Source organism: Saccostrea cucullata, unplaced genomic scaffold (assembly GCF_032062105.1).
Source record: "Saccostrea cucullata isolate Sc308-1 unplaced genomic scaffold, CSIRO_AGI_Scuc_v1 ctg877, whole genome shotgun sequence".
NCBI classification, from domain to species: Eukaryota; Metazoa; Mollusca; class Bivalvia; order Ostreida; family Ostreidae; genus Saccostrea; species Saccostrea cuccullata.
The window spans coordinates 110,566-123,351 of record NW_026933070.1 but is presented as its reverse complement, the minus strand read 5'-3'; the positions used below and the strand labels follow the sequence as shown (position 1 = coordinate 123,351).

General features: G+C 33.3%; 1 protein-coding gene across 1 annotated transcript in view; it reads left to right on the top strand.

Annotated features, from left to right (window-relative positions):
* Nucleotides 1-3,257: 3,257 nt before the first annotated feature.
* LOC134237149 (androglobin-like) overlaps nt 3,258-12,786 on the top strand; it is a 30,631-nt gene continuing 21,102 nt past the window's right edge. The window contains exons 1-7 of the mRNA XM_062719243.1: nt 3,258-3,757; nt 9,252-9,354; nt 9,668-9,715; nt 10,196-10,297; nt 10,391-10,468; nt 12,589-12,621; nt 12,751-12,754. Coding sequence (XP_062575227.1) covers nt 3,426-3,757; nt 9,252-9,354; nt 9,668-9,715; nt 10,196-10,297; nt 10,391-10,468; nt 12,589-12,621; nt 12,751-12,754 — 700 coding nt within the window. The 5' untranslated portion in view covers nt 3,258-3,425. The remainder of the gene's footprint in view (nt 3,758-9,251; nt 9,355-9,667; nt 9,716-10,195; nt 10,298-10,390; nt 10,469-12,588; nt 12,622-12,750; nt 12,755-12,786) is intronic.

The window sequence follows — 12,786 nt, the reverse complement described above, 5'->3', positions numbered from 1 at the left end:
TTTTCATCGTAGTGGTACAAAAAGTTCAAACAGCATGCGCAGTGTTAAGTTCCAGACAGAAGATTCCGGGTCTGACCGATCATCTTCCCAAGCTTCCTCTGTGGGAGGGGGACTTCCGTACCGACCTACTTCCGGTCGACCTCCTTCAAGTCGTTCGTCATCAAGGTATATATAGGGCTTAAAAATGAATTATCATACATCATCTTCAACGTACGTAGGATGAAAATTTAATGGAAACCAAAACAATAGAAATTTCTCCTGCGGGTTGGATGGTGTAAACTAATTTAAGTGTATGTATATTTGTGATGACTGCTTTTTCAGGGTGGTTCTTTTTCATTCGTATAATGAATGTACGTCAATTAGTTAAGGTAATTCCTAAGCCAAAAAGAAACTTATTATCAGTTCTAAATCTTTGCTGGGTTTTCCCCTTCATTAAACAGCTTAAAAATATTACACTTTGCATCCGATTAGTCGACCATATCGATACCTAAATCAGTATCGATTTGGCATAGGTATTGTGATACGCAGAGAAATCGTTTGGCAAAAAATCGATGTTTTTAAAATTCTTTTTTACGTTATTTTTGTTCTTCAATTCATTATATAACAATTTTTTCAATAGATTTATTTCTTTTTATGTAACTGTTTAAAAAATATATTAATTATTTTAATTTTATTTAGATTTTCTTCAAATTTTAAGGACATCTTAAGGTAACATATTTGGTCCCTTGATGTACGTATTGTTCATGTCCATGTGTGATCTATACAATACCTTAGACTTATATTTGGTTGACAGGACTTCTATGTTAGAGAGGTATAACAAGACTAAATGTTGACAATTTGGGACAGACATGCAACAAAGAGCTTATTTTCTGCAACCATGTTTTATTAAAGCAATTTCTATTTTGAAAGCAACAATAACTTTTTATCCTACTAACTTTTAAAGTTTGAATACATTTAAGCCAATATTAAAGTAAAATTTGATCATTTGCCGATTAATTTCTTATATAACCACAGTTTCTGACAACCATTCCATTAGCTTTACATTACTAGAACCATTTAAAGAAACATTGAAGCCAATAAGCTTTGATGGATGACTTGTAGAGATGAAGGATGAATGTATCTAAAATTCATTTTTTTTCTCCCGAGTTTTTCCTTGATTTTCAATCTGTGTTCAGGACAGATTTGCTATGCTAGATTGCTGGAATTTAAGCAGTAATTCAAACACAGATTAAATGTAATTCTGTTGACTCGATGTACACAATGTGGACGGAGTGTTTGTAATACCCTGGTGTTTACGGTTTAAGTTCCGATTTGAATTTCAATCTCGTTTGTTTGTTTGATCTAACTTTTATCATATTCTATTATCTTCAGAACATGACTTTGTCGTCATTTTAAAACGCCTTAGGTGGAAATGTTCCTCAATTCTTTTTAGTCTTATTTGTAGACAATCAATGGTGCTGCACATAATATGTCTCTACATGTATTTATGATAGAAGACCTACATGTAACACTTCTCACTGTATATAATTCATTTATTTCATGATTCAAAATAATAAATCGTCAACAGAAATTAATCAGCGTTTACGACAGAAACCATTATCAATAAAGGGACTTAACTGCTGCCTATCACGGACATTTCCTCCGATAGAGGCGCGTTTATATTAATGAAGGGGATTAACAAGACGTTAGTGATACGTTAAGGTGTGAGATGGGGATTTGTCCTGAAAATCAGTTACACTAATTCTGATAAATTTCTCTCTTGAAATGTCTGAGATTTAGTTTTGATAAATTACATTGAATGTGTCCGTGTTTTCATCCTAGCATCGTCCTGAGATCTTTAAGAGGTAGAACTTTATGATCATCTTCTTGGTTCTCACCAGGAAAAAGTCGATTGAAAGACACAGAAAACAATAAAGCCTCCCTATTCTGTTTGCAATGCGATTATGTCGTTTGTCACCTTAAATCCTCTCCAAGACGCAGAACAATATGAGGGATTTCCCTCCCGCCTAGATCATAGGCAGTAACGGCTTCTATGTGTCGGGGACATTTTATTATTTCTTGGCATGAAATCTGGGTTGTTGAGCGCAAAGGAATCTTTCATTTATTTTTGATAAAACATTAATATTTCTTTGTTTATTTACTTTCTACATGCATGTATATTGTGAAAGTTGAAAGTGTTCTGCCTGCGAGACTTTAGTGGAGTTTCTCTATAACTCCCGTGGTATTTGACAATAACGCCTTCGATTGGTCCAGTAGAATGTAAATAGGGTTTTGTTGTTTCCTTTCACCCCTTCCTAATCACCACTTTTTGCCATTTGATATACATATATTTTATTCATGACCAATTGTTAGTCGTTCACTTATTGACCCTTTTGGAAATATACAAAAAAGTGTTGCATTTTTCAAGGAGCCGCAGAGTTCTAGAAGTTCCTGCAGTAGAGTGTTTCGTCAAGTGTTGGCTTAGAATTGAGGTGTTCTGAGTCGGACTGTTGACTCGGTCCAATACTGTATATTCTGCGGCTAATTGAGAACGTAATAAAGACCTGGTGCTTCGCTATAGATATGTCAACAACAACCATTGATTTCCAAATACGGTTTACCTTTCAAAAAAAAAAGTGAAACTGGTTAGCTTTGGCGGGGAAACTGGTTGTAGAAGCTTTGACTCTGAAAGCAAATATTTGGATGGGACTTTTAGTTATGTTTTTGTGTTTGTTTGGAATTAAAAGGAAAAATCTCTTTGCTTTTACAACGTTGTTGGGGGTAGGCAGTGCCGATTCCAAACTGAATTCTCAATTGTCGGAAATATGTTGATCTGATGACTGGATATTATGCACTGTTACTTCTTGTTGTCAATGAATGTCATTTGAATATGATAAGCTTAATTGAATCATTACGTCGAAACTGTTGTTTAAAAAACGTACATTAACAAGGCAATTTTGGGCTATTTCCCGTGTAATTGACAGCTTAATGGGGGATATGCTTTCCATATCTGAACGAAAGTGATCAGGAACTTACATTGGAAAACAATTTTCACGTAATGAACGATCGTTTATCAAGTTTGACATGACAACTACCCGGGCTCTCTTCAGAAAAATGTGTCAAGAACAACTTTTTTAGAATAGTGCGTGAGGCTTAGGGATTCTTACGTGTGGAGTGAAGTGACAGGTGGATTTCCCTTTTGAAATAGTTTGTGGATAGGATTTCATTTTCTTTAATGTATACATTTGCTTCTTTCATTGTGACGTTCAGCTTCGTTAACTTAAAAAACGGATTTTAGTTCGAGTTTGCGTCCAATTATATATTTAATTGCAGTTATTGAAACATGAAGTGCGGATTTAATCTGTAACTGCTGGGGTATTGATAGCAATAACGTAAAACGAGAGACTGGGAACCAGGTGCCGATTAGTTGTGTTGTAACTTTAAGGATGAGTCGTAGAGGTTCGACCCCCGCCTCCAGCAAAAAGACGTCTTCCTCCTCCAAACGAGTGTCACTGAAGGACGGTAACCTTCTGGGAGGGGCATACAGGCAGTCACTGGGGGATATTCGTGAGGGAGACACGTTTTATAAGACCATAAAGTTCTACCCCTCGCTGTCTGACCTTCCCGATGACGTCACAATTAACGTTGCAAGGGCCATTCGAGAAACGAGAGCGGGGTCTTCGGCGGGGGGAGCGGAATCTCGCAGGGGGTCAGTCCTTAGTCGGGATGAATCCTCCTCCCCGTCACTAGGGCGAACGGAATCTCCGATAAAGGAAAGGTATTCAGTTAATATTGTGTTTAATTTGTACCCGACTTCAGGAACTTATGCGGTTTAATATTTGGTTTATCTTGTCCCATGTTTATGTTTGTCAATCAAACATTTGGAGATTAATTGGCCTCCGTGCTTTTTAACAACAGGGTTTATATTATATTTGTGGGCTATACATGTGGAATGGGTCAAGTTATATTTTCCAACATCTTTCCTTGTTGGATTAGAAGATGGTGTAGTTTTGAATATTCAAAATCAATGGGCAAGTGTCAACTCTCTCTCTCTCTCTCCAAACAAACATCTGTTTTTTCTGAGTTGGAATCGGCATTTGTAAAAATCCATTAGTTAGAAATTTCGCATATCAAGGGTTTTAATTTTAATTGCAGTTTAAAAGCCCATTATGAAACAAAATATGCAGTATCGAGATCTTTTTAAATAAGAGGTTTTGACGACTTTTCAAAGTGTATTGAACTCAAAAGTGACATAGAGGTATATTTTGACAAATTATTATGTGTGCAATTTTCAAAGCCATAAAATTTAAAAATCGGCAAGATGTCGTCATAAATTTATTACTGTCAAAATTTTTCAATAATAAAGACTGTTAAAGGGGAAGTTTCTCAATTATTTGTGTATTTATAGACTTTGCAGACTAAAAAATTAAGATTTATGGTCGTTGTATAGAACCTTATAAAACTGGATGCTCATAACATCGAGGATGGAGTTGGTTAGAGTGAAAGCATTGGTTTGGCCAAACATGAATCTGAAGTATTTTTAAGGAGCATAACAAGGGTACATTTGGCTATATTACACGTTTTATTTATATGAAAAAAAAAATATACATGTTCACGGAAAAGCTATTTGATCAATGTTGCAATAGCGTTAATACGATAGTGGAATTTGACTACGGGATGAATTAAATATTATTAAATATATTGATTATCCTCCAATTTAATCGACAAAATATTCTACTGCAGGACAAAAGCACCACGATGTCATTTTATTATTTCGGATGAAATATTAAATTAGAAGTCCGTGTTTAATTTTAGTTGTATTTAGTATACATGTGCATTTTTTTCATAAAAAGCACACTGGCCTGGGATTAGATTACCCATGTGTGATCTCACGAATCGATCGATTATATAATGTTTTAGAACAAGAAAAGTTTTTCTTTCAAATTAAAAATTCAATATTAGTTACCATGCAACATATATATTAGTTTGATTTCAATCGATGGTTCCCTGTCCTGTCGCTATTTTTCTATGAGATATTTGATCACTCCAATCTATTCTTACGGTGGATATATTTATTAAATAATCCTGAATCCAAGGAAAATAGTGCTTAGACCATTCTGTTTCTATGTTAAGGTGAGGTGTTTTTTTTATTTCTGCTATTTTAAACTTTAGAGTAAAATTTTTATAGAATTCAATATCACAAGAAAAATATCCATCATATATGAAATTTTATCAATAACATGAATTCGTGTTGTTGTTGTTGTTTTTTAATTATTATTATTATTTGGGGGGGATCTTTTCATACTTTTTTTATTTTACATATTTTTTTTTAATAAAAATCTTTTTAAAAATAATTATTTACGTACATACTATCCTATACCTAAAATTATAATATTTATAAAAATTATAGTGATATTTTATTTTTAAAAAATTAAATATTTTTTCCTGCATTTTATTCAATGGGTTTAGATCTTTTAACTTCAAGATAAACTGCGTTTTTATTATTAGGTTGTTTACGTCGTCTGCTTGTAAAATACAAACTGCTCCCTTTAAAAGCGTCCTCTCGCGGCACATATCTTCGTCTGTTGACATCCGGCAAAGGATCGTGGCAACCGATTTTCCTATCTAATTCTAATGTTTTGTGTGACAAATAACGTTTTTTGAGCCTCAAATCATCTGAATGGCTTCAAAGGCAGGCAAAAAGGGTACTTCTACAAACAGAGTTAGCTCTGCAACTCCAAGGGAGTAAGTTATCTAGTAAACAATAGGCCTAGATCCGTAAAAAGTTTCATTGGTTACAATATGGCTGACATAATAGATGAAGAAACATATATCTACCAATAATATCTACTAATATTACATATGACCGTAAATTTGTTACTGATTGTAGTCCACGTGTTTTAACTGTGTAAAAGGCATACGTAAACAAACTTAAAATGGTGTTTCAGAATGGGTACAGATCGAGTAGGCTGTCATTAACATCACATATTTATGGTCATGGGTTGATGGGGTTTTAATCTCCAGTGGGTGAAAGCTGGTACTAGAATTGACAAAATAAAGCAAACTGCTGTTCTGAATCTTCTGCTATCCAACAATTAGTTCAACATGAAGGGTTTATTGGTCGAAAATATTATATAAAGATCACTATAAAGGGCACAAGGAGGAGAATAAAATTATAAATACTGGTTGAATTGGTAAAATGTCTAAAACTAGGGAATTAAAGGTAGCTGATAGTTCAGTGCTGGAAAGTAAGAGAAATACACCAAAAACGTGTGCATATATTGTACATCATTTACATCATGGGAGCTGCTAGCCTTTAATGCTCAAGGGAAAAAAATAAAACCAACTGTAAAACCAACTTAAACCCTAATGCTACAGGTTCTGCAGCTAGTTGTTTTATACATGCTGAAAAAAAGGCCATAAAAAGCGATTTGCACATTTTTGTTTATATAATAAAATGAGATATTTTTAATTTGTCTACTGTCTATTTTATGCTTATGCATGTATGATTACATAATTCAATATTTCACACAATTTTTGTTTACATGTATAAATGTGTGAAGACACACCTTTTTTTGGTTTCCTCTCTCTATTTCAAATCTTTTCAGCCATCTATCTAACATGCTTTGATTTCTATTCATCTAATCTTTCTTTCTCTTCTCTTTCCTTAAATTGCTACAGGTAGTTTTTGAAGTTTCAAGATATGTCACATAGTAGGAATAGTTCCATTTCTACCATGATTCAAAATGTGAAACAACTCCAGACTGTGGCCTCCAGAGCACAAGGCAAAATCTACAGCAGCAAGTAATATAACCCGTCCTATGATACAACTGGTTACTTTTAAAAAAATGTTCTCTATCATTATTCCTGACAAAAGTTATGGCTATATTTTGCAAGATTTTAAATATTTATACACAATTGTCTATGTTCATTTCATGATTGTAATTGAATGTTCCTGTTTTTTTCTTTTATTTAATTTCTATATTTATATCATATCGTCTGTCCTTCATTATTTGTTACCTTTGCATGTTCTGATTTCTGTGAGAATCCTACACTTGTTTTTTTTTTTTTTTTTGTGGATTTATGAGGAGAAAACATAATTATGAATTCAAAAATAAGGGGAAAATGTTATATTGATCCTAAATGTGTTTGAATTTACAGTTTTAATGTTAGTGAATCCAGAGACGATGTATTTGAATTTTTCTCCTTTTGTTGTTAGACAGTGATTTGCAGATTAAATGTCCTTTGTGTGGGTGAAGTACTTAATCAAGTAGTTTGATATCACTCTGAGTGGGACTTGTTAAACTGGTCAAATATGACTTTGGATATATGCACTGTACCATGACATTCGCACCTTTAAATTAAAAAGAATCCAGGTCATGTATTGGTCTACTTCATTACACACAAACAGGCAGAAACTGAGTTGTTAAATTTGTTTTGTATAGGTAACATACACAGAGAAATATAATTGAGGTGGGTCAGTGGAGTTTGCAATTGTTTTCAAAATTATAGCCAAATTATATCGCTTGACCAGTATGGTTTCGGTGCTATTTATTGCTGTTTTACTCAGTTTTTTCCTACTGAGGGTAATTATTGATCAGAAAATTGCCCATAACTTCCAATGTCTTGATAATCAGTTTTCAGGAAAACAGTTGCGATAATTTTATATTTCATTGATGGCATTCATTTTCTACCTGAATCTGAGTTAATGGCGACTGTCAAATGTTTTCTGTGGTATTGATTTCTATGATGGCAGTTAGGTGGGATACTCTGGTTAAACAGTTCTTCTCGGCTGCTGTACTCCTTTGTCTGCTGGTCACCTGTTGCTGATAATCTCACCTGACATTATTACCTGACAAGGAGCAAGCTTATCCTGGTCACCATCTATTGTCATACCTGTATCACTCAATATATACCACAGACAGACCATTAGGGTCCTGTCATTGGAGATATTGATTGAGGTCTTTTAATTACCTGACTTTATTGGGAATTGACAAGCACCATTAATATTGATCAGGTACCTGCCTCAGGTGGGTTTGACATCAATCCTCCACTGGGCCAGGAAACCAGAATCTATAAAACGGGGAGGGAGAAAGTTCTGTTGCAGAGTCATGACAAAACTCGGAGTGGGATGAAATTGCTCAAAGCGAATGCCATGGCCAGGAAAGACAATTAGATGCTGATCGAGTGATTTGTTGATCAGTTTAACTATGGTTTGGATATTTGATGAATTTTTTTTGTTGAATTTCAAGGAAGTTAATGTTTTGCAAAGACTTCCAAGGATATTTGCAGCATAAGCAGAAATGTGGATTACCTAGTGTCTACTGCTCCTAGAAGGCTTATGTATGCAGTTTTGTTTTAGTAACATGTTTGACATTTTAATTTTGATTCATGCCTGTTGAAAAGTAGACATTAATTGTACTTTTATCCACCCCTGGCTCTTCTGATCCTGTCTTGTACTTTAATGTCTATATTGAAACATCATTTCATTCTTTTTCTGTGTGACTCGCTTTAAGATACAGATGCTGTTCTAGGAAATTAACCACACCAGTCTACCAGAGGCTGAAATTCCATGGATGAAATTACATGTTATAGAACTAATTTGGATAAACAGAATTTCATATCCTGACAGATAGATATAAGGACTATTGTTGAACTGAAAGAAAAAAATGCTACAGCAGCAGTTCTGAATATTAAGTGATTCTTTAAATGACATTTGAAATGTATTTTTCACTTGTCTGTCTTGTGGCATTTTCTGGTATTATGCCTAAAATTGGATGGAAAAAAATTGATGAAGTGTGAATTAATGTAAAACTTAACAGTCTTCCATGATGAAGATTTAAAGGAATGAGAAAAAAACTTGTGTAGCGAGGGGCATGTGTGTTGCTCAAACCAGGTAAAGTAGTCCAAAATAGCTGAGTCTAATAAGAACAATGTAACAGACTTATTTACATCATTGTGTGACAATATTGGTTTCTCTGGATCAATACATATTAATTTGATCCCTGAAGTTTGCAGTTACCTGTAAATATTTTCCCAATGCATTAAATCTCTTTCATTATTCATTGCGCCAATAACACTATTGATTTATTATTCATTACTTTCTCTTTTGTCTAAAGTGTCAAATTATTTAGTGCAAGTTGACACAACAAAGACCTTTGTTTGAAATAAGGACAGTGTTTATATTGATTAAGTAGATTTTATTTGAGGAGGTTTTTTTAGTGAATCTGTTACAGATGATAGGTGTATTGACTCCGTATTTTACCTTACAGAGCGGCCTCTATAGCTGCCAGTGCAGGGGGTGCTGATTCCAAGAGACCACGTGCCTTAATATGGCCAGAGTGGAATGAAAAAGATGTCAATGATGAGAAATGGGTAAATGCTGCTACTTTCTAAATTTTTTGGGTCTGGTAATTTTGATATGGTTTTCTGTAGAGTGTCCATCTGTCCATTATTCTGTCAATAATTTGTGCCACGACAGTTCGAGTACTTTTTTTATCCAAATGACTTCCTATTCATTGTAAATTAAGTTTTCATTAAAATACTAATGATTGAATAATTCATTTTTAATTATATTTATTTAAAGAACCACATTTAAAATGAAACATAAATCATTTCCAAACCCATTATTCATGCTTTTTTCCCATTATTTAATTTTATTTTACTTATTAATTTTATTTCTTGACAGGATGTTGTACAAAAAGCCAAAAAAGAAGACAAAGGGAAATCCCCAGTGGTAAGAATATTCTTAATGTAACCGTCAAGTTCAAAAAATAGTTCCTGTGCGAAAATATAAAGGTTTGCTTTATTTTTCATTACACTTAATTATAACAAATACAGTGAAACCTGTCTAATCCGACAATGAGAGACAAATTTTATGTCAGAATAGACAGGGTGTCAGGTAACACAGTGTAGAGAAAATTTAAAAATGGGAAAGAAAATAAGGTTGGCATTCACATAGAAACGGATCGCACTGGTGTTGGATTAGACAGTTTTCACTGTAAATACAAGAGATTAATAGCCAATAGTAGACATTGAATTGTAAATTTCTATGATATACATTTTCCATCACAACTACTGAATTTTAAATTTAGTAACAAATTAACACTGAAAAAAAAGGTTACAATTACGTATATAAAGATTTTCAAATTTAATAAACTCTGAAGACTAGTTCAAATAACAATACATGTATCTAGATTTTTTCTTTGTATTTCAGGCCCAGCAGCATTACTTTGATGACCCTGAGGGTAAAATTGAGTTGCCTTCTTCACTGAAGGTAGAAACATGGCGTCGTCCAAACGAGTTCATTACAGAAAAGGTTTGTACATGTATTCCTTGTTGATTTTCAGACTCTTTGGCTGTTATTATTATGAGAACATATGAGTGAGACCAGTTCCTGTTTTCTTTACAGACCCCTGTAATAGTGGACCCAGATGGAATGGCTGGGTTTGATTTGATCACGGCCAATGAACACATTCATCACAGTGAGGTAAATAACAATCTAAAGAAAAAGGAACAATGTACTGTCAAACCTTGTGATCTTGAATGCAATGGAAAAGAGTAAACACTCTGAAATATTCATGACATCAGTGGTAAAAAGCTTCAAAGAATATTTAGTTGGAATCTCAAAATCACTTTTTCATATCCATAGTATTCAAGATATTGATGCAGAAGGTACCAAAGTTGAGCTGTATATCATTTCATTTATCAGTTTTGGTCCTATATTTAATTTGTCCATAAAACTTTATCAAAATTAATATAAAATTCCAATGATGAATAATTCGAATGCACAAAACAAAAAGAAATCTTAAACAGAAAAAACGTCATAACAAAAAATGAGTATTTCACATAACACAACTTGTGATAAAATTATGTTATAACTTAAAATTGTTTAATTCTTTCAATGCATTATATTAAGTGTCAGGGAAAATTCATCTAAAACACAAGCCCAATTATTTTCTTCCTTGCACCCAAGCGCTAATTACAGGTGCTGAAATTGAATTAATTGATACACTGGTGTAAATCAAAGCCGCTTGGACAGGCTGGTTAAAAAATTAATTTCACATCACTTCTAAATAAATTGGACAATTTATAAATGTGATTAATTATGACATTATCAGGCAACAAGCGTAAGAGAACACAATTTAGATTCAACACATTTTGGTAAAACACATTTATTATCAATGTACAATTAAACAATTAAACAAAAGAAGAAAATAAGATTGCGGATGGCTTCCTGTTGTTGTGTAATGTACTTTGTGAAATAAACAAACTTCCAGTCAGCTCAGGTAAATGCGCTGAGTGTGACTAATCCCCCTCATCAAGCCATTGTGTATAGATAAGGAGATGATGGGCCACAGGTGTTTACAGGTGTTATCTTTTGTTTTGTTTATTGTCTCCTGAGTGAACACATTTTTCTACGCACACTTTTACCTATGATAATAACGTAAGAAATTAACATTGAATTATTAAGAAATGGTTTTGTGTTTTAAATATCTATGATAAAAAACGGCCTATGATATAAAACAGGTATTAAATAAAACGGCTTGTACTGTATATTGGTGCAGAAGGTACCAAAGTTGAGCTGTATATCATTTCATTTATCAGTTTTGGTTCTATATTTAAGTTGTCCATAAAATTTTATCAAAATTAATGTAAAAATATGATGATGAATAATAAAAACTGAAATTCTGAAATAATTAGAGAATGCATAATTAAAATGATGAAACTATATATCAGTAATAAACCTTAAACTTATTGACCAATGTATACTGAAAGGAAAAAGAAACGCAGGGTAGCATAATTTTCGATAAAAATTTGACCACATGACCGAAAATAACGAAAATTGGTCAGAAGGGAAATTTGAACATTTGATTTAGAAATTACTCAACCGTAAAATTTATGACCAAATTTGATAACGACGAGTTTGTCAACAAATCTTGTTGCATTATTTGATGCATATGAGGTATGCACATCGTTTTTCAATATTAAGAGACATTATGAATTTATTGCAATCTTGGCACAGTTTACGGAAGTTCAATGGGGTCTTGTTTTCGAATTGCTTAATTAATGAAAAAGGCAACAACAGTTTACTAGGCAGTCTCTTGTAAATTTTCCCCTATAAAACGTTTTAGCCGTTGTCAAAGAGGGTCTTGAGTGGTTTTTAATCAACCCTTTGACATGTGCTGCCACAGCCATTTATAGATATTTTTTTAAAGAAAACAATTATGCAATTTGGTTATTCTACATGATGCCTGCATGCGCGCACCGTTTAACTTATTTTTTGCGTGGTTACCCATGCTAAATATAGCCAGAATTTGAAAGATAAACACTCTGATGAAATACCATGCAAAGGAAAAATAAGACTCCGACAAATGCACGAGATAGACATTGAAGATAATGAGAGTTTTCGATTTTCACTTTTGGGGGGTATGATGCTTCAATAACTTATGAATAATAAGACAAAATCATATGAGAATTTGGTTATATCTTTTTGAAAGATGATTTTAAAAGGTAGTTAGGAAAACTAAAAAGTATTTTTAGAAAAACAAATTTAAATCACCTCAAAAAATTACCCTGCGTTTCTTTTTCCTTTCAGCCACATTACAGCTGATGAGATACATCATGCAGCATGAAACTGTGGTATGAGGATGCTTCCTGAACACAAAGCATGAAAGTTCATCCCTACCCCAAATGCATACGGGAAATATGTTGTCAAATTATACTGGATGGTAAGAATACTTTTTCATGAGCTGTGAACATTTGATATAGAAATGTAGATTTGCTATACATGTATTACCAAAAAAC